Genomic DNA, 27,976 nt, shown 5'->3' with positions numbered 1-27,976 from the left:
AACGTTTCCCGGAACCTCCAAGACAGGATACAGGGGTCCCAGTGCCAGCTACAAACACCCCAGCGACAGCCCCAAGGCAATCACGGCCGGTAACGCAGGTCTGCCACGAGCCGCCACCTCAGGTGATAGACTCAACGGATGAGGAGGCTGAGGAGATGGAGGAAGGCGAGGTCCAGGGAGACCTGACGGACCAGGATGACGATGAGCAGGAGGACTATGTAGCATCTTCACCACCTTCCCCACAACCGCGCCAGGCGGATTCACCACCTGTGGATATCGGGGGTTTTCATAAGTTAGTGGAACGGGCTGCGACGCGGTTCCATATGGTCATGGAGTCGACGGAAACCGAATGCTTCCTCCATGACTTTAAGGAGCAGACGAAGAAGACGGCCAAATCCATCCCTATCATTGACTTCCTCTGGGACCAGGGGAAGAAGTTGATGCTGACGCCAGCTTCAGTTCCTGCGGTCGTTCCGCGCCTGGACAAGAAGTATAAAGCACCGTCCACGGCGCCAGCTTGCCTGACTGGCCACCCGAAGCCAGATTCGGTCGTGACCCAAGCGGCCCAGAAAAATTCTCGAAACCCATCCTCGCCTCTGTCAGCACCACCAGACAAGGAGGGCAGAAAGTTAGACACAATAGGCAAAAGGTTTTCAACCACTTCGGCAATGACCATCAAGGTGGCCAATTCCATAGCCCTTTTAGGGCGTTATAACCGCCAACTTTGGGAGGATATTGCCCCATACTTAGCAGAACTTCCGAGTGCCGTACAGGATGAGGTGAAGGCACTCCTTTCTGAAGGCCAGTCTTCTGCGGCAGAGATCATCGACTGCGCCATAGATGTAGCCATGACAGGCTTCCGTCAACTGGCTGGGGCTGCAGTCCTGCGCCGCCAAGGATGGCTCAAAGCAACATCGTTCAGGCAGGAAGTGCAAACGAAGGTGCTAGATATGCCCTTCGATGGACAGCATCTATTCGGAGATAAAATTGATGAGGCGCTCCAGGCCATTAAAAAGGACACGGACACGGCTAGAGCGCTTGGAACCTTACAGGCGCGGAACCAGTCCTTTCGGGGCAACAAGTCTAGAGGTCAGTCTTCCTACAGAGGATCATTCCAGAATAAGTCCTCATATTCGTTCCAGAATAAGACCCAGTACCAGCAAAAGCAACAGCAGGGCCGACAATCATCTTACGGAAGATCCAATTTCAGGGGTAAGAACCAGAAAAGGGGCACCGGCGGACGCCAGTGACCACTTACTCCAGCCAGTCCAGCTACCATCTTCTTCTTCACAAATTGGAGGAAAATTGACCCATTTCCTAAAAAATTGGCGCATCATCACCTCAGATCGTTGGGTGCTCCAACTTCTCAGATTCGGCCATTCCCTAGAATTTACTGCCATCCCGCCTGCAACCCCTCCCCGCAAGTCTCCACACAGACATCTGCGGCTGCTGCTCCGGGAGATATCGGAGATGTTAAGGAAGGGAGCAATAGAGCGAGTTCCATCAGCTCAGAGGGAGAAGGGTTTCTACTCCCGTTTCTTTCTGATACGCAAGAAAGAAAAGAAGTGGAGGCCCATCCTGGACCTCAGAGCACTCAACTCCTTCCTAAAGAGTCAGTCGTTCAGGATGGTGACGCTCCAAGAAATCCTAGGCATTCTGGAGGAAGGAGACTTCATGACATCCTTGGATCTTCAGGATGCTTACTATCACATCCCGATACTCAAGGGGCACAGAAAGTTTCTACGTTTCGAAGTGGCAGGACAACACTACCAGTTCAAGGTCCTTCCGTTTGGCCTCAAATCCGCTCCGCGGATTTTCACCAAGTGCCTTTCTCCTGTGGCAGCTTTCCTACGTCAAATGGGTCACCAAGTTTTCCCCTACCTAGACGACTGGCTGGTCAAGGCGCCTACGGCCGTAGGCGCAACCAAATCCTTCAACGCTTGTACCAATCTTTTCCAACATCTAGGATTGACGCTCAATCTTCAGAAATCACATATGTCCCCAACGAGAAGCATTACCTTCCTCGGGGCTACCTTGAATACGGAATGCGCAAGAGCATTTCCCTCAGACGAGAGAAAACACAGGATCATATCCCTGGCCAAAACGGTGCAATCAAGGAAATCCCTGAGAGTTCGCACCTTCAAGTCACTCCTGGGGATGATGTCTTCCTGTATACTACTCATCCCTCACTGCAGGCTGCGGATGCGCCCTCTGCAGGAGGCTCTTTCGAGCCAGTGGACTCAGAGTGCAGGTTCGTTCGAGGACATTATAAGCATAACACCGCAAATATCCAGGAGTCTCGACTGGTGGAAGGATACCAGAAACCTCTCGAGAGGACTACCGTTCCTGCTGCCAGCAGCACCACTGGTGATCACCACAGATGCATCTCTAGCGGGTTGGGGAGCTGTCCTTCAGGACCTCAGAGTCAGCGGCAAATGGTCGGATCAGGAGCAATGCCTCCATATAAATCTGCTGGAGTTGAGGGCTGTGTATCTAGCTCTGCAGGCCTTTTTACCACGCATCCAGAACTCTCAGGTGCTCGTCAGGACGGACAACACCACGACGATGCATTACCTGAACAAACAGGGAGGAACGCGTTCGCTCACGCTATCGCGCGAATCGCAGAAGATCTGGAACTGGCTTGTTCTCCAGGGGATTACGCTCAGGGCGGACTACGTCCCGGGAAAGGACAACACCATTGCGGACGCCCTAAGCAGGCAGAAATCTCTCTCCCACGAATGGGAGCTCGACGACAGTGCACTAACACACGTATTCTCGGAATGGGGAGCCCCAAGAATCGACCTGTTTGCCACCAGGGAGAACGCCAAATGCCCAAGCTACGCAAGCTGGCATCCCCAACCGGAGTCGCTCGGAAATGCCTTTTCCTTAGGCTGGTTCAGCGTATTTGCGTACGCTTTTCCACCGTTCCCGATGATTCCCAGGGTCCTCAGGAAAATGAAGGCGGAGCCCTGTACACTAATTCTGATCGCCCCGTGCTGGCCGAGGCAGCACTGGTTCTCGGACCTTCATCGCCTCTCCATCAGGACGCCGATTCGTCTAACACAGCTCCCGAACCTACTGACGATGTCCAACGGGCAGGTGCGATACCCGAACCTCCAATCGCTCAGGTTATCGGCCTGGCTTTTGAGCACAGAGAGTTCTGCCATTTGAACATCCCGCAGGACTGCAGGGATGTGCTAGCAAAAGCGAGGGCTGACAGTACCAACAAAACCTACTCCCTCAAATGGAAGCGCTTCTGCGTCTGGTGCTCGGAGAAGGGCCTGAGACCACTTCATATCACACCGGAGCAGATATTGCCATATCTCCTGCACTTGGCACAGTCCGGATTAGCGCATGCATCCATAAAGGTGCATCTAGCGGCGATTTCACGTTTTACCAGGACTTTTCAAGGCCCGTCTCTGTGGTCCAGCAGACTTGTTAAACAGTTCCTTAAGGGTCTTTATAGGTTCTTTCCAAGGCCCCGACGGGTCCCACCGACATGGCACCTCAACTTGGTCCTTAACCAACTCATGAAGCACCCCTTTGAGCCCATTCACCGAGCCTCCATCAAGTACATCTCATGGAAAACGGCTCTATTACTTGCGCTCACATCTGCCAGGAGAGTCAGCGAGTTGCAAGCTCTCTCCATTCAGGAGCCCTTCATGCAGTTCAAACAGGACAGGGTGGTGCTGAGGACAAATCCCAAGTTCATACCGAAAGTGCCTTCAGACTTTCACCTCAACGAGCCGGTGGTCCTACGCTCCTTCTTTGCCAACCCTACCACGGCAGCAGAGAGGACGCTCCATTCTCTGGATCTCAAACGGTGTCTTAAGTTTTATATAGACAAGACAAAAACCTTCAGAAAGTCTTCGCAGCTATTTGTGCCCTACAGCACACCAAGGCTGGGTATGCCTCTCACAAAACAGAGCATTTCAAGGTGGATTTCTTCTGCAATAGCGTTCTGCCATGAAGGGGCAGGACGGCCGTTGCGAGACAGGGTGGAAGCACACTCCACCAGAGCGATGTCCACATCAGCAGCGCTGTTCGCTGGAGTGCAGATTTTGGACATCTGTAGAGCGGCGACGTGGAAGTCACCGCATACCTTCTCCAGACACTACTGCCTGGATGCCGAGCTTACGAGGGATGCGGCAGTGGGCCAGGCGGTGCTTCGCCATCTATTCCAGTGAGGTGAGCCTTCCAACATCCCGCCATCCTGGTATGCACATTCTTTACTGGTTTACTATTTTGATGTATGCCAATGTTTCGAACTGTTATGATAATGCTGTATTATCTCAAATACCTTTATGGCATGTTACATCAGAAATGTGCATAATGTATTGCTAACTACTCTGATTCAGGCATGTGAATCTATGAAAGACACCCCTAATACTGGATAAGAAACGCGTTACTTACCTGTAACAGCAGTTATCCAGTATTGGTGTCTTTCATAGATTCACATGCAACCCTCCCGCCTCCCCTGGAAGGACTCACACCTCTCTCTAACTATATTACGCCTACCTAGCTTGGTGCGTACGAAAATCTGAGGGACTGATGCTCCTGCCAGGAAGGTTCTAGAGGGAGGTGATAGCTGATTGGCTGGCTCTAGGAGTTTGGTCCTTTTTACATAAGGACTATGATAGGCGGCTAAGGGGAGGCCCTTAGGCCTATTTTTCTCTATGTATGTCTATAGGACATTACTTTTTTATGTACCGGAGGCTCCCGTCTCGACGACGGGGAATGATTCAGGCATGTGAATCTATGAAAGACACCAATACTGGATAACTGCTGTTACAGGTAAGTAACGCGTTTCTTATGGGTAAGCATACATATCAGTGGATATAAGCACCTCCACACAAGTTTCCTGCCACACCTCACTTTTGGTTACTGGTGGGGTAGCTGTTCAGGAATTCTGAAATGAGTTGCCTGCTTAAAACTGAGCACCTTTGAGAAGCAGTTTCTGGTCCTGAAGCAGGCTCTCTACCTAGTGCACTAAAAGGAAGCACACTTGGTAGAGGTTTCTATGGGTCTCCAATTGGTTTACAGAGGCTAAAGTAGATAGTAACACTCTTGTGGTAGTGTGGGCTAGCAAGTTAGGCTCACCAGAGGGTAGTGCTAAGCATTTGCTGTACTCTGAGGCAATACATGGGACACAAAGAATACATTGAAGACTAAATACTACTTTTTTAAAATATATTTTGTGAAACCAAGAACTTTGTTCAAAAGTAATGTTTTTGTTAGCAATTTTTACAGGTAAGCAAACTTGACAAAGTTGTGTGCCTTTACGCTCAATGCTATCCTATGGGGTGAAAATACATGTACGCTTAAATGGAAGCACAGTCTGTTTCAGGGGTTCCCCTTTCGTGTTTCAGATTGTAGTGGGCCAAGGTCCAAAGTACTACCAGCAGTTCTTCGGGAACTACCTGGGTTTAGCCAGAAGCCTGGGTGCTGGTGAGATTGGTATCTGTGCACGCTAGACACAGGCTGCAAAGAGGGTCTTGGGGACAAGACTTAGAGCGCCTGAACGGTGCCTTGGGTCGCAAGGGTCCTTGAAGCAAGGCAGCACAGTTGGTTCTTCTGTACCCAGGCTGGGCAGCTCGGGTGCAGAGTGGATAGGTCGGCTGGGGGTGCAAAGGTGATCCTCTGGGTTAGGGGCAAACAGCTGGCTGGGGCAAAATCAGGACAGATGGTCCACTCACGAAGTGGGTCTCAGTGATGTCGACATCCCTCAACGGGATTGGAATCTCGCTGATGCGGTTTGGTGCAGGGTGTCCGGTGCCAGGGTATTGGTGTTGCATGGCTCCAGTTGGTCCCTCTTCTGGTCGTCACTGGTCCCTCTTCTGGTCCTCACTGGTACCTCTTCTGGTCGTGTGTAACTGGTCAAGACCAGTTGAACACACTGGTAAGAGGTAGGTTTTCGGAGGGCACCCTTAAGGAGTCCTCTGGGTGCATTCATTAATAAATCCACCACTATAGTCAGTGTGGGTTTATTAATAAAAGATGTATGGTACTAAACATCTGGGGGGTACAGTGAAGCCATCATGTAGCTGTGGAACTCGTAATAATGAGCGTCTAGGCCATGTATTCGTTATGGCTTTCCTGTGCACTTGTGATATCTAAGAATTGACTTGTCATAGATCATTCAAGCAGCATCACTCATGCAGATATGTCTTCACATGGGGTATAGTTCCTTAGGGCTGTAAGGCCTGCTGTAAGTGTGACTTACCTATACCACATGTAGGGTTTTGCTGGAATTGCACACAGGCATGTGCCATGCCTACTCTTCACTTTTCTCTGCACTGAGACACGCAGGCTGTAATGGTAGTTTGCACAAGCTTGGTGAGGGGTTCCTTAGGGTGGCACAATTCATGCTGCAGCCCTCAGGGGACCCTCTCTAGTCCTAATGCCCTATGCACCAAGGGTACCATTAACTAGATACTTACATGGAGCCTAAAGAGGATTTCAATTGTGGAACAAAGGTAAAGTTCATGGAAAACACTGGTACTGTTGACCTGGTTAGCGGGAATCCAGTACACTTTCAGTCAAAGTTGCATCAGATGCCAGGCAAAAAGCAGGGGTTAACCATGTCAAAAAGGGCAGTTTCCTACAGCGGGTGATAGCTTAAAGACGAAATGAAGTGGGTAGAAGTTGTATATTTTTGCTTTCTCTAGTTTTCCAGTCATGCAACCTTTTCCCAAGGAAAGATGAGTTCTGTGGTCTAGCCTGTTAGTTCACCTCTCGCGTTCCTTAATTTTTTCCCTAATATAGGTTACATGCATACACTGTAGAAAAGTGGTGGAAATGCCTACATTTAATGTGAAAATATCTTCTCTCAATGCAACTTTTTAGGTCGAAGCCTACAGACAGCCAAAGACTTCTTGGACATTATGAAAGCTTTCCTGGGAATGCATTTCGCCCATTGCTTACCATCCATTGACTTTGTATTTTTTAACTCACAGCTGCTTACTTTCTACTCACTGATTTTAAGTTGTCCAGCTGGAGTTTGTCCCTCCCGTGGACTGTAACCTGTTTATAACTGCTCCTTGTATTCTTCCATGAGTGCTCACTTTCTGTAAACTAGCCTTTACGTCTTGTTCTGATCTTGTCACATTATGTGGCACTCTTGCGGGTTACTGGAACTGTGAAAGGAAAGCTCTTTATCACACAACAAAATTTAGATGGCTCGAAATGAACTGTGCAGATATTTCAGTGTATATCCAAATTCGGAAAGCACTGATGAAGCACTGTTTGTAATTCTGAAGTGAAGTTAAAAATGCTTTTAATACTTTAAAACTATACAGCACACAATGTTTCTAAAACATTTGACTTACTGACTTGATCCCACTGTGATTTGTCTTTGAGTATTCCTCCAACCATCTGCAAGTGTTGTATTATGGCCTATACGGGACCAGTATGCACTTATTATTGTAGGTAAGAGGACTAGTCTCCTTGCTGGCAGCAGAATCTCTCGTTTTTAGTTGGGAATTTTAAGCATTAAAGTATCAGAGCAAATGTTTCACAACTAAAGACTGTTTATGACGATGCTGTATATTCATTGATGTGCATATGAGCACACTGCATGCATAACTGGAAACTGTCTTGCATTTACTTGTAATTAATGGAAGTGTGTATGCTGCATACTTGTATGTATTTCCTGTAGATGTATAGACTGCATCTGAGCCCACTGAATGCTTAAAAGTAAACTTTTTAGAGCACACCGGGGGCCCTATTACTTAAAGGGCGCACTTTTCCTGTTTATGCCAAAGTGCACCTTCGAAACGGGTGCACTGTGTGCAAAGAGGAACTGTGCGTTTTATGTTGAATGTGCTGCCCTGTGGACAGCGCATTCAAGTAAAATACGGAGCAGTTGCTTTAATCAGCCGCTCTTTCACAGTGCAGCAGCACCTACCTGCACGTTCAAAAGGGATTAGAGATCCCCTTGCATGCGGGTACAGTGTGTGACTGCACCCACCTGCAAGGGGAGGTCTGGGGGGGGGGGGGGGGAGACCCCTTTCATCCCTCGAGGGCTTCCCCCCAGAGCCCACTTACAGTGCTCCACCTTTTGGTGGCGTACTGTCATTTCTCTCCTGACAGCTTCTTTGCCTTTGCCCCCACATCCATAATACGGCGTGGGCGGAGATGCAGAGTTTCACTCGTATGCATGGAGCCACCCCCCCCCCCCCCGCCCCCCATGCAAATGAGTAAACACCCTCTCATGATGGTGCGGCTGCTACATGTGCTCTAGCGCTCTGTATTACCAAAGGGGACGCACATGCATTTGCGGCCTACAGTAATACCAAAGTGCCCCAGGCAATGGTTGTATGACTGCACTGCATGAATAACTGGATGTTCGAGGCATATGAGCTGTAGATCATGCACTTATGCATAGATCGCCATCTGGTGTTGGGCCAGGATGTTTGCACTTTGTTGTTGTCCTGGAAAGTCTTTGGAAATCACGGGATAAGTGGCTCCTCCTTTGGACAATAGTGCGCATGGGCATAGAGTCCAGCATCAGATTATTTTTTGCCGCCATCGGGCTCTGATGTGTTAATCGCGCTCCAGTTCGTTGTCGTTACCAATCATCTTTTCGACGCGAAATCCTCACCCATACTTCGGTAGTGTTTCGATCACGTTCCTCTTCAACGCGCATCTCTTCCAGACCTTCAAATCTTCAATTCCGGTTGTCGACGCAGGCCTTCGGGCCTACCTGCGCCATTGGGCCTTCGGCTCATGGAAAGGACTCCTTTTAAAAAGTGTCTTAAATGTGGATTCAAATTTCCACACGCAGGCCTGGCATGTCAGTGGAACCAAGCTCAAGGTCAGTTAACACATCGCTCTCTACAGTGGTGGAAAACCTAAAACCTTTCCAAAGGGAGACCGTTCCCAGAGTCGGTTCCACAGATTGTGCTAACAGCAGACTCATCGTTCACCGGTTGGGGAGCTCATCTACTTCATCACACCATACAGGACACATGGACACCTCAGCAAAGGCTACTCCACATCAATCATTTGGAGTTATTAGCAATCTTTCTGGCATTAAAATCATTCCAGAAACCGATATCGGGCAAAGCTGTCTTAGTCCGCACGGACAGTATGAAAGCAATGTACTATTTACAAAAACAGAGGGGGAGGGGGAGGGGGCGCACTCTGCAGCTCTCAGCTAGCAGAGCATATGGAGATGGGCCATTCCTCAAAACATATTCCTGTTAGCCCAACATCTCCCAGGAATTCAAAATCACTTGGCAGATCTGTTAAGTCTGCAGAAACAACAGATTCACGAGTGGGAACTTAACCCACATGTTCAACCGTTCTTCCAAATGTGGGGGCAGCCAGAGATCTCTTTGCCACACATTACAACACAAAATACCCAAGCTTCGCTGCCAAATATCCACACCCATTGTCCAAAGGCAATGCGATATGGATGAATTGCTCAGGCAGATTTGCGTACGCTTTTCCGCCTCGCCCACTCATTCCTTTAGTGGTACGCAAGCTGCAACAGTCGCTCACACTGATCCTAGTTGCTCCAACGTGGGCCAGACAACCCTGGTACACAACATTGCTGGAACGATCAGACCCGCACCAAAAACTACACCCCTCCCCACAGCTCTCAACACAGAACCATGGAGACATCAGACACTCAGATCCAGCACCGCTCAACCTAGCGATCTGGCTCCTGAAGTCCTAGTGTTTGGTTACCTCAATCTTCCCCTGATTGCATGAACGTTATCAAAGAGGCTAGATGCCCCACCACTAGAGCCTGCTATGCAGCCAAGAAGAAAAGGGGTTTGTTCTATATTGTAACAATAACAACCCTCTAGATGCCTCCACTCAGCACATCATATGTTATCTTCTGCATCTTCAGAGATGTAACCTAGCATACACATCAATTAGGTTACATCTCGCTGCCATTGCAGCTTACTTACAAAATAGACAGCACCTATCTCTGTTCAGGGTGCCCGCCATTAAGGCGTTTATGGAAGGCCTCAAAAGGTACCTCCTTCCCCAGTGTGGAATCTATACATCGTCCTCAAGACTAATGGGTCCTCCATTCGAGCCTCTTCACAAATGCGAACTACAATTCCTCACATGGAAAGTCGCTTTCCTTGTCGCCATTACATCTTAGTCAGTGAGCTACAGGCACTAACCATTCAAGAACCATTCTTATAACTCCATCAAAGTGATTCTCAGAACAAATCCCAAATTTCTTCCTAAAGTTACCTTTCCCTCCTTCCATCTGAACCAGTCTGAGTTGCCAGTGTTCTTCTCGCAACCACAACCAGTAGCAGAAAGGGCTCGTAATACACTAGATGTAAAGAGCACTCATTTACTATATAGACGGAACAAAACCTGTTCGTAAAACAAAACAACTTTTTGTATCCTCACCGCCACACAAAGGCAATCCCAATCAAAATCTGGCATTGCAAGGTGGATTGTCAAATGTATACAAATTTGCTACCACAAGGCAAAACAAACACTATCTATTCCTCCTAAAGCCCACTCTACCTGAAAGATAGGGGCTTCAATGGCATTTTTAGGGAACATTCCCCTAGATGATATCTGCAAAGCAGCTACATGGTCTACACCACACACATTCACAAAACACTTGTGTAGATGTGCAGGCAAAACAAGCTAGTGTGGGCCAAGCTGTACTTAAAACACTATTTCAGACTACTGCAACAGACACTGGTGGTCGCCGCTAAGGAGTACTGCTATGCAATCTATGCAGAAGTGTGTGATCTACAGCTCATATGCCTCTAACGGAAAATGCTACTTACCACTATGAATCTGTTGGCATGTAGAGCTGAAGATCCACACACCCACCCACCTCCCGGCTACCTTTTTCTGTTCCAGTATTATCTTATTTAGATACAACATACATGGACATCTTTTCTGTTAATTACAAAACTCCATTTCCCTTCTTGGCGAAAAAACAATCTGACAGTGGAGTCTGTCCATGCACACTATTGTCCAAAGGAGGCGCCACCTATCCCGTGACTTCCAAAGACTTTCCAGGACAACAACAAAGTGCAAACATCCGGGACCAACACCAGATGATCTATGCATAAGTGTGTGGATCTACAGCTCTACATGCCAAGAACAGATGCATACTGGTAAGTAGCATTTTCCTTGCTGTAGGAGCTCTTCATGTATATTTGTGCTGGCATGTGGTCTCACCGGTAAGTTTCTGTAATAGGTTTGTTTGCACATTGCATGTATGCCGGTGATGGTTTCTACACACGGAGTGCATTCCTGGAAAGTCTGGATCTGAGCACCCTGTGCGCATTACTGTAAGTAATGTGACCTACCTGGAACACTTTGGAGATTGATTTTTGGTGATTACTGACTTTTTTAATCCGTTGCAGATAATTACTTGCAACTTTGCTCTCTAGGGAGCACTAAGCTCTCCAGTAATTTCAATGTGCCCGAAATCTTTAAACTACATTTGCGCGAAGGCAATGATGCAATGCTTTACAGAAATCAACTTTAAACCAGTTTGGTTTGCCAATGCTTTATAGTACTGGTGTTCCTTATAGAAGCCCTTCTGCTAAGCTATTAAGGTATTTTTTTGTAACTCCAAATTAAATTAATCGTGTTGAATTTAATTGCACCCTTTCTGTATTAAATATGGATGTTTGTGCAATCTGAATTTTGCTGGTCTCTAAGCTTATTGCTGGTATTTCTTTTTAGATATTAAACTACACAATTTAAATTGAGGTCTACGCAGTCTCAAATGTGCTATCTACACAACACTGACCCAACAGTGCTGTGCAGGAGGTGACTATTACACCGGCTCTCTGCATCATTACCATTGCCAGTCTCTACACACACTTTGATAATTCTTCTTTTGACACCTTCCCACAACTTTGACTCTGACTTAGCCTTGGACCCGGAAAGGACACATTTTGCACGCTCATTTTATGGTGCTGCTTATGCATACTTCCAGTGCTATTAACCAGTGACCATTGCCTCTTGTGGCACAGCTAGCTCCATGTCCCTCATGCAGAAAGATTCATCTTCTCCCTTATTCATACAAAGGACAAGTGTCCTCTGAACTGCCACAGTACTTGTTCATCGCTTGTATTTTATTTTTCATCTTGCAGAGTGATTCTCCACGTGAGTTTTCTCCTCCCAAGAAAGTATTGATCACTACCAGATATCTTGAATATTCATCCTCAAGGTCTTGAGTAGCATGGCCTTGCCTTAACCGAAAAAATACAGTGCGAAACCCAAGGTTTCCTCAGCTTTTGAAGAATACAATCGCAAATTGGTTCTAGCTCACATGCTTGACATTGCTTCACCTAGCACCAAACAAACAGACTAAGAAAACCTTCACACTGGTACACCTCCCAAGTTAATACTCTAAGGAAAATGAGCACTGAAGGGCAAATGAATAAAATATCTATGCAAAGACACCTTACTCAACTCTGGTTCCAAAAGAAAATACAAAAATCTTTACCAGGCAATATCAGCATTCTTTTGAGGAACTCCAGAAAGACAAATTGCGAGAGCTCTTTGCAATCTCATAACATTTCGGGTAACCTACACACCAACTTTGGTACACATGTATTTTCCAGCTCTTCTACAATAAAATCACAGGGCTCAGAAAAGATTGATACTCTTCGCACAGACTCGGATTGTATGCTAAATATCACTCTAGAATATACAACATAAATGGGGTGAACCCTGACTAATATAAGGGGCTAGGAAACCAGAAAAATATCAATCAACAAATTACTCCTTTTACATTAAATCTATGAAAGATTTGAACCCTTACTTGACATCTTGTATTGCATAATTCGAAGAGAAATTTTGAATTAATTACTTTAATGTTTATGTAGAAAATAGTTCAATTAACCTACAAATGCCCTGTGTATGTCCCCTTCGGTTAAAGCAATCAAACCCCATTATACCTTCCTTATAAAAAACGTAAACAAAACATTTAGACAGAATTAAAAACCACACCGAGCCAGCCCAAGGGCCAAAGGATATGTGTGGAGGAAGTAATGCCCCAGCAGCAAAACTATCCAAAATAACTTACAAAATGAAAAAGATGGAGCTAAAAAAGTGGGCGGGAGAAGGGAAAGAACGTAACCTCAGCCTCTGAAACATTAACATTAAATCTCAGCACAGGATAATGCCGTACCTTTTTGCATCTCGATGTATACCATGCACAGAATACACGTTCCTACTAACATCACTCCTTTCACTGCAAATCACTCATCACCTGGATAAAAGATGCTTTAAGAGGAAAAAAAAAACCGCACCTAAAATCATCTAATTAAGGTATTAACCGGTATGGTAAACTATTTGCTTCAATTAAAAACAAGCTCAATCACCCACATTTTTGAATTTTAGAATACAAGGAGTCAAGCGTTCACATCATTATTTTTGGATATTTTTAAATGTTACTCAAGGGTATCCTTTACCACATCACACTATAAAGTTGAAAGTTTAACAGAATAAACTATCCTTTAATGGAGGTCCCACCCCACCATCCATTGCATAAGAGCAAAGACACAGGCATTCTGTTGGCGAGAGCTGCCATTTGACACAAGCTTCACTGGGAAGTGTTTGGGCCTTTTAACGGTGTTGTGTAGTAAATCTATTTTCCAGGTCAATCCTAGTCAACAGATTTCTGCCAAATAATTTAAACTTTTTGGTTGGGCTTACTTTATTGTGGGAGGCCTCATTATATTGTACAGCGTTTGTCTTGTCATGGTTCTAAACTTCCCTGTCCTTCCGTATGACACCTTGAACCCTGGCGATCTGGTGAACCGGTATAGGCCGCACAAGTGGGCTTTCAGGTTATTTGTGGGATATACTTTCAGCAAATCTGATTCCATCCAGGCCCAGCTAGTTTGCACTACTCCTTGAACTTCATTTATATTGACTTGTTTCCTCAATCAATTTCGGTTTGCATTTCCTCAACGAGTGATGGTTAATTTCTGCACAGTGTGCTCTCTTTGAGCACGGTCTGTGCTGTTACATTATGCTCTAAATAGAATATAAATTAAATAAGTCTGTTCTGTTAGGATATCCAGGCACACAGGTTATGGCCTTGTTTGTATGGTGCAGTAAGGCATGCTTCAGAGGTAGCCAGAAGAAGAACTTAGTGCTGCATTGACTTCTGTGGTGGTTTAGTTGTGTAGGTCTGTTGGTGTTATGGCTGAGGAGCATCAATGGTATCTGTATGCAGCCCCTGGTCCCCACCCAATGAATCCTAGAAGAAGTGCTGTCCTGTGGTTAGAGAATCAGTGATTAGTTAGATGTTTCAATAGTTCAGGTCTTTTTTAATACTTGAGGTAGATTGCAAGCTGAATAAAATCTTTTCTAAGAACAGTTTACTTGCTTTCAGTTTACTCGGTAAATGGGAATTTAGTTATTTGTAATAGCTCTACATGAAGCTGGAACAGCACATTATGAGAAAAAGAAACTTTAACAAGAATGTACTCGTCCCTGGAGGGGGGGGGGGGGCGGGGCAGTGGGATTTTCTGTCTCTAAACTGAAGAAAGTGACCTTGATGCAGAGATGCCGTTGTACTGGGACTGGTGCTGAATGTCTTCACAGCTGTAAATGTGGATCCCATGTCTGTGAATGGAGCTGGCACCCTCTGGGAATCCTGGGTACGCGCAGATCTAAAAGCTGTTTGGTTTGTGTAGGGTTCTGCTTTCTATCTCTGATCTTTATAAGCAGTGGCTTTCCTTGGAGTATTGTGCTCTGGTGTTTTTTTTCTTCAGTTCGCTGTTGAATTTCATTTCAGCTGCTCTTGGAGAAGTCTGTGCTTTGTAAACAGGAACAAGCATTACCTCTAGGCTTTCAAACATTGAACAGTAGCCAAAATGGATGGCTGTGCTGCTGCATCCCTTCCCAGTGGAGCTTGCATGCTGGCCGATCTCCCTTTCATTTTATAGTGTAAGACCGATTGGTTCACGAAATTGAGGTATCAAGAGCAAAAGAGTTGTGGAGTATCTGTTATTTCGTGATCCTGCTTGAACTGAGTTTCCTTGATGTGGTGGGGCAGCCAAGACTCGGCGCATCTGTCAAGCACAACTGTTTATGCACACCCTTCAGATCCAAAGCTCCTGAGGAAGCAGCAGAACTTTAGAATTTTACTAAGAAGCCACATGGGAGTCACTAAATGGGTTTTAGACTTGCCTTCTTGAATGAGAAAGTGTTCTAAATGGGACAGTGACTTGTAAAGTGCACAGATGAAGCCTGCCTACCACAAAGGGAATCAAAAACACGTGTCCCATGTTCCCTGTTGCATTGTTTGCAGAGAGAACAGTTTAGCTGTACGATACAGGCCTGTCTAGTTCAGCTTAGTTCGAATTCCTTATGTTTTACCACTCGTACTCAGGGCAGCTTTCTATTGTTTTTTGCTAGCCCCCTTTCCCTGTTTTGCCATCCACTATCTTCACAAGAGGCTTTGTAAGAGCTTTGTTTTCGAGTAGTGTCCAGCATAAAATTCGAAGGGACCAGTTTTGTCAAAGGAATGAAAAGCAAAGCGCCTTAAATTTGAGCTGATTTTCCATTGGTAACTAGTGAAGATGGACTAGATTATAAGAAACCAATTGTCTAGGAATACAAATGTTCAGGCAAGGCACTGAATGATTTGTAATTTTCAGCAAAGTCTGTGCCCTCCCCGGATAAAGAACATGGCCATAGTCTAGGTGACACATAAGAGCGTGAAATTAATTTTTCTCAGCATCATGGAATTATCATACAAATTTCCTGAGGCTCTTATAAAGGCCTAAACAGCAGGCTTAGCTTCCCAAATTGGTGATTCAAAGTTATTGTCGCACTAAACCCCTGCATTCTTTTACTGTTGATTAGCGACTGGGAACCCTCCACCACGCAGTGGCCCATTGGTGGGTCTAGTTCCAGACCACCATCAAATCAGTCTTCACATCATTCAGTTTGACACAGCCCATCCTCTTGGCCACGACCAAAAGTCCGTTCCTGAGTTGCCCAGAATGGAAACCCTGATCCGGGAACAATGAGTTTACCAGCTGCCGGTCAGCCTACGTAATCATGGTCCGGCCAAAGGATTCCATATTGCGTTTGACGGTGCCCACACCTAAAGGTTTGTGTGCAAGGGATAGCAAGGGTACGATTACTTTGGAAATGGCTGCAAATATTGAGGGCAGTTGTTTCTATGGTGACCCCAGGTTTTTCCAACTTTAAGAGTGATTTTTTTTTATGTGGTTATCTTGCTGGAATGGGTAGGCGTGTTAACCTCTTCCCCTCCACGAGAATAAGCTCCGTTTTGACATTAAGTTGAAGGACATTTTCGCCTATCTATTTTTATACTCTGTTCTGTAAGCCCATTACCGGCATGTTTTTTTTTTTTTGGGGGAGAACTTGATGTGTACGTAAACTGCATCAAATGCCACAATTATGTTGTATCACGAGACGTTAGTCACATCCTTCGTTCTGCAAATCTAAAGGCATAGTCTAAAAACCCAAATCTTTCATGTCCATATCCAAGTCAAAAGCGTGACTGTAAAGCAGATACTGTTAGAGCCCACATTCTATGGGCACTCGACTATTTCCTTTGAGAGATTCGTAATCTGGGAGTACATATCGACACTGATGTGCTTCTCACTCTCCAAATGGGCGGTCTGTTAAGACAGTTTCTAATAATTCAGTGTTACACATTTTTGCTTTGAACAGGCTTATGGCGAACTTTGTTGCATTCTTCATTACACGAACGCGATATACCTATGACTTTTATGAAAATTATGAGCAGACTTTAATTTATACAGAATATTGCTCTGGTTTAAAAAACACAATCTAGTATATTTCAGCCTAGAGCAGATGGCTTCGCTGGCTCACACTGCACGAGATTTCTTTTCAGTTTCGCATGCACTCTGGGTTGACATTTTAGTGGGGTTTTTTTACAAGAAATTTGCAAAGTATTCTTCTGCACTCAGTTTGGGTTCGTTAGCCAAGCTGCTGTTTAATGTCCTCAGATTTCAGTGGTTCAAGGGGGATGGAAGATCCTTCAGGACATAGGGTGCCAAACCGCCCATGAATCTGAAGTCAAATCAACTCAGAGCAGAAAAAAGCTGTCTTTTTCTTTAACAAAGTCTTTGTCGTTCACAGTTAAACTTTCTTCTCCATTCTTAATTGACAGCGTTATGAGACCCGAGTGGTGCTGTAGACCGTACTACTTAAAAAGCCTCTTACATGGGGCTAGGAGGCTGTGATGCATAGTTACTGTTGATGTCCACGCCATAATGATACTTAAATAGTATATTCTTGAAGCTGTGCAGTGGCTGCAGAATAGATGTGCTTTTAATACATGGCTTGGCGTAGTGCAGCTGTCGTTTCGTGGGCCTTTGTCCACAATCTTGCTGTCAAATTTAAATTCCCAGGCTGCAAGTCCTTATGGTGCTGGGCTGATCTTGATTTCGTTGGTATAAGAAAGGTAGACCTGTTATGGTCACTCCGACTTCTCCTTAAGACTAGCTCACTATAGATGTCTCGAGTGATAGCGCCACGTGTTCTGGTAGCATTTATTCATTGAGCATAATATTTTAAACTGCCCCCAAACCACTGGTTTCCATTCAAAAGGGACAATTGGTGTAGTCTGAAAAGCAGCATTCGTGTGTAAATTAGATGCAGCATTTAAGGCTTTTGTGATACCTTGGACTTCATTTAAGTAAACATATTTTTAGATCAGCTGCTTAGTCTTCAGTGAAAATTATCATGTCATCCTCCAGAGTTGAGCCTAGCAGGAGTCGAAGTGTGGGAATATAGGGACTGAAGGTGCAATTTTGCTACCCACTTAGTAAGATGTACCCTAGCACAGAGGGCAGATATAGGACTTGTGGTCCCAACCAGACACTGGGATAAGATTCATGCAATGGAATGTTCACCATCAAGAGGCTGGAGGTTCAACAGGCTTTTAAAATTCCTAACCAAGGCTGTTGGTTTCACACAAAGCCTTTTATGTTATGTAGTCACCCATCCGGCTAGATTGGTACAGTGGAGAAATTCCACCGAAGCATACCCTCTGAAGAGGAGACCTGATGTGAGCCTTTAGCAAGCAACAGTACAATGTAATCTGAATATAGCCAGCTCAGTGATACCTGGAGAGGGAAGGAGTCACTAATCTGATTGCATCTCTTTGAGTTTGAAAATGAATACCTCACATGATTGGGTCTGATTAAATGTCTTATCTCTGATCTATATTTAAATCCTTCTGTGCAATTGCTTTTAAATACCCGGCAGCCCTTTATATTTTAACATAATTAACTCCATTCCTTGCCAGTGAAGTCCCCAGGTCCGCCTTCATACGTTGATTAAGACTATTAAAGGTCCTTCCTAAATGAGGGCTGATGCACACACTGTCCTTAGACTTAGTCGAAGAGGTGTGGCGCAGCGGCCAGGGCGACACACTCCGGAACTTGGGGACTCATGGTTCGATCCCCGGTGCAGGCGGCAGGTCAGCCCAACACCATGCGAATCTGGGCAATATCTCGCTTAATCTTTCCGACAGCCCCACTGTCTTGACAACTTTGGGTAATTGTTCGCGCTTTACAAATACTGGACATTTACTTCACAGTAATACAAAAGGATTAGCTTTGTGCCGTATGTGAATGTGCATTAATGCTCATCACCTTTTGTACACCCAATACTTGGCATTTGACATTTTTGTTTTTATGATACTGCTTAGGTAACTGCTTTATTTTGTTTGAACCCTGTATTCTTGACCTTCTTAAATATAATGGGTCTGTCATAGTTTTTCTTTATAGCTCGCCAGAACTTAGTCTTCACCCCACCATCAAGTCTTTCCGAACTCTGCTCCTGCTGAAGGGGGTGATAACTGAACAGGTTGGACCGTCGTTCGTAGTCAATATGCACTGCTCATCACTTACCAGACTGAGGAACTGGGCCTGCTACAAAGCTAGTGGATCTCACAAAGGCTGGCTGCAAGCCATCATTGTGCTGAGCTCTTCACCTGCATACTGTTCTCTTCCTGTCTGCCACTTTGTTTCTTCCCGTTGACAATACTCTAATTCCTGTGGTAGGCGTGGGAGCCATGGGAAGGTTTAACCCCTTCCATGCTGCGCAAATTCCGCCGCTGTGCTGACGTTTTCTTGCGCGGGCGTGGTCATGACGGAACGGTTCCGTCATGAGCACAGCTCAACCGTGGCTCATGACGGAACCGTTCCGTCATGAGCACCGAAGGGGTTAAGTCAGCAAGTCTAGCTTAGCACTAGTCTAGAAGCCATACAGACAACCAAGGCTTCCACAGAAGTGTAGACTGATGCCATAACGTCTGAATGACCTAAAGCAAATTGCTGAGTCATTCAATCTGAGAGGGCATGAAAAGAACTGCAGCCTGAGACATTGTACCTTCAGCAACAGATCGAATATCTAATGGACGAAGTGTCTTTTTTTGAGGGTAGGGCAGAGTATTCAGAGGGCTGCTCCCTGTATAGTAACAGTGATTGGTATGTCTGTGGGTTCAGAGGGGCATGATGTAGCTAGTCTGCCCTTTCCTGGTGCCCCGCAAAGACCAATTGTCAAACTACACTTAAAGGATCGCAACAAAATACTACATGCTGCATGACAAGCGATGGCTCAAATGGACAGCCACCAGCTCCTAGTCTTTTCGTAATGCTGGCCCTCCAACAGCAGTGGGCTTTGTTTCGAAGTATAGAGAAGATAAGATTGAAATACTCATTGATCCTGGCTGAATTAAAAATCTTGTGGGGCAGAATACCCTCTTTATCACTGAACCAGCAGCAGCTTGGGAGTGGACAGAACGACGACTACATTGCAGGTAGCCGCATCTCGCAGATTGAATTATCAGCTGGCAAATCGGCCCAGGGCAAGACCTGACAATCCTCCTACTCAAACTGCAGCTCCTATATTATAACGGTCTATAGACTGCAGATGTTCTGTGATGGAGGCTGCAGCCTCCTTTCGGCATCTGTCAGAGGCACTGGCCTCCACTTAATCTGAAGCCTCCAAAGATGACACCATCTCTTTTGGCACTCCAGCAGGACCGGAGGGGGTGTCTCCAGTGTAACTAGTCAGATTGCCGATCTCATATAATGGGAGGTACCCTTCGATTTTCCTGAAGAGGCTCAGACTTTGTCTTTTTGTTTTTTTTGCATTTTGTTTTTCATATTGAAATGACCCAGAAATCATCCCAATGCTAGGCTGAGTTGCTTTGACGTTCGTCCTTGGTCTGGGCATCTTTCCCCCATCTGCTGTGGAGGCCTTGCACCTTTATAGACCAGCTAATGAATAGTATCTGACGTATTGGTGGATCGTCCAGTGCTGCTGCTCCCTCCAACTGGAGCCACCAGCCATGTTTGCTGTAACATGCAGGCGTGGTTAGAGGTTAAAACAAGCTGATCATAACACCCCCACGTTATATTCAATAGCTTTTCTGATTGCCCCGTTTCTATTCCTTACTCTCTTTTTTAGTTACCTTTGTTGTGAGTTTCCTTGGTCTTATGTTCTGCTTGTTTAAATGCTGCTTTCACATTTGTCTCAAAATGGGTGTTATGTTACCTTTGTAGGCAGTGCAGATGGGGCTAGGAATCTTCTTAGGGTACAGGTGTGCATACTGCTTTCTTCCCCATGGCATGTCCACGTGATTTCTCTTCTATACAAAATGTAATAGCTTCTCATGCACGGGCTCTCACGTAGCTTTACTCAAGAATCACACATAACCCTGACGAAGAAAACTCCTCTCTAGAAGCACTAGTGAGGGTCATATATTTGCTACTAACTTCTCTGTTTACGCCAGGGCGACTCCAATTTGGGTGTCCTGGTTGAAGCAAGCTAGTTTACTGTAGCTAGAGGAGATGAAACTTGCTGTGGTTTGCGGCAGGCTAGTCAGCGCCCCAGTTGTAATCGAGAGAACTTGTGCCCCAATACAGAGCAGCAGGCATTCCGGAGTCAACTTTTGGAACAATTGCCAAATTGAGGGTGCAGATTCTAGAGGTAACTTTAATTGCTTTGTAGACACTACACTGGACAGGTCAGACCAGGTGTCTCCAACCTTTTCTGTAGGAAGAGCTACTTGGGTTTCATGACAATCCTCCCCGACTACCAATATTAGTGTTGTAATCACAACCTCAGACAAGATATTACTGACCACCCTATGCAAGATTAGCAACCATGATTGCATCAGGAAGAGTTGCCAGCAGTAACATAATGGTTTTGCAATTTGGAATGCCTTTACATGGGTAATACATAAGTCATAAATGCAACTCTTGTGGCACCAAGTTGTAATGGCAATTAGTCTCTCCAATACCAAATGATTTCACTCATATCTGCTTTAAAAGTATTTTGAAAATTACCACTTTTTTCTCCAAACTGCATCTTAGCAGTTCTAAAGACTCACATTTCATCTCAAATACGCACTTTTCATTTTTGATTTCCATATATTCAGACAGGCAAAAGCTTTTTAATGTAATAGGCTGGGCTGTATGCAGGAAAGCCACTTAAAGCTTTTGAGCCACCAGTAGCTCATGAGCTACACGTTGAACCCTGGGTCACACCAAGTCCTCTAACAAAACCAGGCATTTCAGACTTGCTGGGAAGGAAAAGTCACCTGCATGGTGATGGATGTGCACCCCTGCCCGGACTGCCTGATCTGCACGGATATCTGGACCCTGGTACTGATTTTATTTTTTGGTTATGGACCAACCTGAATCGTGTGTGCGTTGACCTAGGCCTGTCTCACGGTAACGTGTTTTCGGTAGACCGATAGGGACACACCAAGAGCTACCCTCATAGCGGCTTACAGCTACTGCCCTTGCCAGGAGTTAAGGGATACAAGTGCTGTGGTGGCTGCATACATATTTTGTTTAGTAAGCATCATTGTGATCTGGCATTTTTGCCGGTCACTGGAGTGGTGCCGTCTGGTCTGCTCATGTAAAGTTTAACTGCTGTGTACTTAACACACCATTGGCTTACATGGTGACTGTAGCATCGGGCAGAGTGTGATACTTGCGTGTGTGCTGGGCTGTATGTTCCTTTGCATGGAGGTCTGTGGGTTCAATTTTGGAAGTCAGGGGCCTGGAAAGGCTAGTGGAGGTGAGGACTGCAACTCCTCTACACGAGATGTGAATTGCTGATATTTCCCTTGGCAGGGGTAGGAGCACCCTGAAGGAAGGGGAGCAGAGCATCCTCTATGCACATGCAAGGTCTGTTTGATCACTGAGGCAGCTATCATTGTAAAGTTAGATGATGGGACTAATGGTGATACTGCAGGACCAGGGGATCATGATGGAGAGGGAGACTTTACCTTTTGAACGTTTGTGAAGTCTATTTCAGTGGAGGCTGAGAGCCTGGTGTGATCTCTGCTTACTCCCTTGGCCTGTGTTGTAGGTCAATTAAAATTAGAGCTGCTCCTACATTTCAGTGAGGTAGATTCCCACAACCACATTATCAAAGGGCCAGACACTAAGTCAGTGTCTGGATGTGGACTAGAATGGAGGGAGCCGAAGTCCCACAAGTTGTTGAGCATTAGAGATCATAAAGACTACTAGCTGCTGTATGCAGGGCTAGGGACCAAGGTCTGCTAGTCTCTGCTGGATGGGGGTGAGGGTGTAGGGTTGGGGGGGAGGGGTCATGAAGCATGTTATGACCACTTGGCTGGACCCTGGAGGACCAACCTTTGGCCTGTTTGCTAAGAACATCGGATCCTGGGGGGTGGAGTAGAGCGCTGGTGGGGAGCGAGGCCCAGCAGCGATATGCCAGTGTGAGATGCCAGGTCCATCTGAAAGGGGTTCTAACAATGCAAAAATGTCATTTTGGCATAGGTAATGGTCTGGTAGCAGTTTGAAGGCTGAATATCTGTTCGGTTCTATTCATTTTACTCCCCGCCGCTCAGACTACATATGCCTGCGCTGTTGGTCTGTTCTGCCCGGATAGGCCCGCTGGTTGTCTCCCCTCCCCACCCTGATTACTCCACAGATGAATTTGACTAGGTGTTAAACCCTCCCATCCCTTCATGGTACCTACAAAGTCCATATAGAAAGATTCTGCTTTTCGTGATACCCAGACAGAGAATAGAGCAGTACTTGGAGAATGACTATTCAGCCGCCTCCAACTATTGAATTGGCAGGCATTCAAGGTAGTCTCACATGGTCACTGTATACACACTGTGCTGGGCTAGCATAAGGCCTTCTAAAGGGAGCTGGTTAGGCTAAAGGACTCCTGCATTCAAATTGAATAGCAATTAGTAAGTGATCCCCTTCCTTTAGGACTCCCCAACAGACTGCATGTAAGGAAGTAGTAGTCTTTACTGAAAAGCTGCTGTTTGGACTATATTGCCTATGCCGCTCCATTGCACACCACAGTGGATAGGGAAGGCAAGTTGTTGGTGGGGTTTGCCAATTGCAAAAAACATACATCTACCCATGAAAACTTCAGACTGCATAGGGGCATTGTATGCTCCCAACAAGACATCCACATGTCAGTTTTATGATTTTTACGGCACACTTTGAGGGTGAGATTGGCAGCACTGACGTAACAGCTGGCGACTTCCTTAGCAACTTTCCCTATCTAGGTACCCCACGGGCTGATGAAGATGGATGCTTCTATAACAGTCCACAAAATTTGAGATCATACACCATTTACCGTCTGGTAAGACATCGGATACAGATTGGCTCCTGGTAGCGCACTGTCAAACCTATGTAGACTTATTTGCGGGACACTTGCCCCTCGGGTACATCATGCAGCAACCAAACGTTTCTGGCTGCCGGGGGGGAGGGGGGGGGGGCCTTCAGAGTTTTGATACTCAAGCCCAAGCTCTTCCCTATTGACCCTGCTTCATACAGGCCAATGGCGATCTTAAATTAGACCCATAAATCTCTTGGTAAAACCTTTGCAGGCCTTATACTCCGGGCACTTCCTCAGCTGACCCCTTCAGATCAAAATGGCTTCATTCCAGGGAAAAATAAATCTGGCTATAAAGAGACTGTACAAAATCATGGAAGCCGCTTCGTTGACCAGGCCTTATTCTGCCGGTTTGATCCTTGACCTTGAAAATGCATTCGATACTTTGGCCGAATTTGGTTTGGGCTACACAGACCCTACTGCTAGGGTTGGACAAATTCAACTTGGCCTCTTTGCAGTAAGTAGGGCGACCCAGCCAGGGTGCCCTCTGGTCCTGCTTGCTCTTTGCACTTGCCATAGAGCCACTGGACATCAGACTAAGACAAGAGGGAAGAGTAGGGGGCATCCCCCTACCAGACAGAACTCAACTCTTTGTATGCGGAAGACATCCTGAATAATATTAAAACATGTCCTAACCCAGGTCTTAAAGGAATTCAGCACTGCTTCTGGTCTGCATGTAAACTGGCCTACGTATTGCTCATTCCCACTGCACCCTAATGCCATTGCTACCTGTCTGGACTTTGGGCATGGTTCTTTCAGATGGGAATGGGGGTGTATCTCCTTCCTATATTTAGGTTACAGAATATACCAATCCTACCGGGGATCACCTTGATGGGAACCTAGCCAAAACAATGTCTGCCCTTAGCATGCAAATGGCTTTTCCTAGAGAACATTTCCACTTAAGGCCATGGGGCCCATTGCCCCATCTAAAATGGTGGTTGCCTCCTGTCCTAATTCTTTAGTCTCCCTAGTCAACATGAACAGCTGTGATACCTTCACCCTGCAATTCTGAGACCGAAAGAATGAGCTAGCAGCTCATTTCTATGATCTTGGTTTGTTGGTAGCCAAATAGTCACTGAAATGCAGTGTTTACCCCCATGAGTGGGGGCATAGCACCAAGTCGCTGTAAAAGAGACTAAGGCTGAGGGCAGGACATTGCACAGGGAGCATGCCAGAAGCCTGCAGAAAACCGTAATCGGACGCCATAGGTCAGAAGGAAGAACCCAAAGATGACACATTGCCACCATAGCTGCCTTGCTTGAACTTCCTTGAACTTCCTTGATACCCACTGTGGCGGAGACCCGCTCTGATGTGGCATTGGGATGTGATTTTGAGCAGCATTTGCTAGCTTTCCTTACCACTCGGCCCGCATCCCAGTGTATTGCAATTCTTACTGTCTCCACCCCACCCCCTTTGTGTTGCAGCGCAACCCTGCATTGTTGACCCTTGTTCCAGCCAACTCCCTTATAGAGGCGATTTAGCCACCTTCATAATTTATATGCTTGCTGTCACTGTTATGGTCTGCCCCCTCTGGCCTTGAGTCAGAGTTGCTGCTCGCAGGTGTAATGCTCAGTGCCTAATCTTTGAGTTCATCCAGTATTGGGGTATCTTTCATAGCTTATATCACACAAAGAGGGGGGGGACCTAGGAGCCATTAAAGGTCCAGTGTCCATGCTCCTAATGCATACATTTAAACCAACAAAAGGACACTGTTCCTAAAGCAGGGTGCATAAAGTAACCCATACTTAAGGGTGCAAAAAGTCACCTGTGCATATAAAAAGAAATGTGAACAGAGAGAACCTAGGTAAAGAGTACCCACAGGTAAGGGGAGAACACTTTTTGTCCTCTAATGCCCTCACACACCCGAGGGGTGTCATGCTTCATCATCGGGCAGTTGCTCCTTGTAGGGCCGGCGCTGCAATTCCCTACGGGCCCCCCGAAGGGTCACTTTATCAGATCTTTTATAGGACTACCGAATGGTGCATGAGGGTGTGTGGGGAGTGTGTCCAATGAGGGTAAAAAGAATATGTGCATGCAAAAAAATGAGATTAAAAAAAGGGTGAACATGCAGCGACATTGTAACTGTTGTACCCTTCGCAGTCTGAAAACCGCTGAATAAAACATTGCCCCAAAGGCACACTATGCCCGGGTGTCAACGGTCATAGGTCAACATGTTTCGCGCGTGTCTCGCCCAAACAGGGTCGTTTGCTCTTTTTAAGGACCAAAATGATTCAAACAAGTGAAGTGCACGTGTACAGTGTCATTAAGATAAAATACCCTCTGTCACAATCCAGGCGGAACAGCAACCTGTATACCCTCAGTGTGGCAACAGCTGTATGATAGATGCCGCTCGTGATTAATACCTAGCCCTGTTGAGACAATCCCTCTAAAGGCAAGCGCAATTGACACCCGCCTGTGGCCAGGGGATAAATATGCGGGCTACCTCCGCATCTTTCATAGCTTCACATGCCTGAATCGTTCCCCGTTGTCGGGATGGGAGTCCCCGGTACATAAAGTAATGTCTCAGACATAGAGTAATAGACCAAAGGCCTCACCTTAGTAACATATCTACGTCCTTTTGTAAAAAAGGACCAAACTTTGGAGAGTAGCCAATCCGCTATCACCACCCTATTAAACCTTCCTGGAAGGAGCTCTAGTAACTCAGATTTTCTACCGCACGTCGTGCTAAGAGTCTCCACTGAGCTCTGCTCAGCATTCCTTGTTTCTGGATTACCAGTGCTTCTGGCTTCGACTTTCCTTTTTCTGGGTGAAGTTCTTCAGTTCCTCATGGCAGACACTCCAAAGAAGGGCCTTTTCGGGTCTTGTGCTTCCTGTGGTAAAAAGACTTCATGTGGATGATCTACACACTGTCTCTACTGCCTTTATCCAAACCACTCTTCAAAGGATTGTAAGGTATGTCGTACCTTTTCCTCCAAGACCCTTAAAGATCGTGAGGGGCACCTCTTAATTTGGCTGCAGAGGCTTAAAGACAAAGATACAGTATTGTCTTCTGAGGAAAGCGAGTGCTCGTCCATCTCTTCAGTCCTCTGAGAAAAGACGAAGGGTGACTTCTCCGGGCCCTTCGTTGCAGCCACCTCAAAAGAAGGCGCATAAAGTCTTCAGAGGTCCTTCCTAAGACTCTTCCAGGGAAGGTTTCTCCTCAGGAAGTCATTCATGCCTTCAAAAAGCCTTCTGCCACCCCGTCGACGACTGCCTCGTCGACGGTGGCTTCAGCGACTAGAATCTCCATCGACGGCATTGCATGTCACCTCGTCAACTACGACAGTTTCCACTCCTGTCGCGTCTCATTCTCGATCAACATCGGCGACAACTCCATCGTCGACGGCCGGTAGGTCTGTCTCTTCGACGCTGAAAATTAGACATCGACGTCCAAGCTGATGTCGACGCTGCGATCGCCGACTGCGTCTACTACTACACCGTCCTGTCGACATCTACATCGACGACTGCTCCGTCGACGAAACCTTCATCGCTGACGACAGACGACGGCCCTGACGGCGGCACCTCAATCTACTATGATGCCTGTCCACACTTCACCGTCAACGACTATGCCATAGACTGGCCCGTCGACAACAGCAGATTCTGACATACAAAGTACGTATGTGCACCTAAAAATCACCAAATGTGCACACACACTGGCCGTAACCTCCCCTAGTAGAGTCCAGCACATCTTGTAGAGGAAGAAGAATGACGATGGCAGTATGTTCCGAACAGCGACAAGTCCATCGCAACTGCACGTCAAATACCAAGACCGTTCCGATTACGAAGATAAGGGCAGGAAGATCAGGCGGCATCTCCTGAGGAATACCATCCGCCTCCACCTCCCATGGTTTGTCTGCCTGCTTCCCTGGTCTCTGACCTACAGTTCCTCATTTCGGACTAAGCAGAGGTTTCCAACGTCTGCACCATCTCCGCTTCCGGTTGTGCCTCTAACACCACTGCCACGACCTCCTCCATTGAACTTAGTCTGAGCCGGTCACATCACCACCTCCTCTTTCTACAGATGATGAAGAGGAGGAAGACCATGAAGAAGGGGAACTTCAAGATTCCCAATCTAATCGGGACGAGTGGGATGATTACATACATCCCTGTCCAGCTTCTCCCGTTCCTACCACAGCTGACTAGCTTCCGGAGGACATTGGAGGCTTTCACAATATCATGGAGAGCGGCGCAGCGCTTCCAAATACCTATGCCCTCACACCAACAGGATTGTTTCCTCTACGATTTTAAAGAGCCTTTTAAGAAGTCCGTTGGGTCTATCCCTATTATAGACTACATATGGCAACCGGGCGTTAAGATCATGCAG

At 46.3% G+C, this 27,976-nt stretch overlaps 2 protein-coding genes across 6 annotated transcripts in view; both read left to right on the top strand.

Annotated features, from left to right (window-relative positions):
- Positions 1 to 27,976, top strand: part of ITPR1 (inositol 1,4,5-trisphosphate receptor type 1) — a 1,957,366-nt gene that overhangs the window by 255,727 nt on the left and 1,673,663 nt on the right. The window lies entirely within an intron of this gene.
- On the top strand, positions 156 to 27,795 carry LOC146797489 (uncharacterized). Its single transcript, XM_085627501.1, has 3 exons — positions 156 to 708; positions 754 to 1,212; positions 27,674 to 27,795. The coding sequence occupies exons 1-3, from the start codon at positions 156 to 158 to the stop codon at positions 27,793 to 27,795; spliced, it is 1,134 nt and encodes a 377-aa protein (XP_085483627.1).

This window comes from Triturus cristatus, chromosome 9 (genome assembly GCF_964204655.1).
Source record: "Triturus cristatus chromosome 9, aTriCri1.1, whole genome shotgun sequence".
In the NCBI taxonomy this organism is placed as follows: domain Eukaryota; kingdom Metazoa; phylum Chordata; class Amphibia; order Caudata; family Salamandridae; genus Triturus; species Triturus cristatus.
The sequence above is the reverse complement of the archived record's forward strand: the minus strand, read 5'-3'. Positions and strand labels throughout refer to the sequence as shown.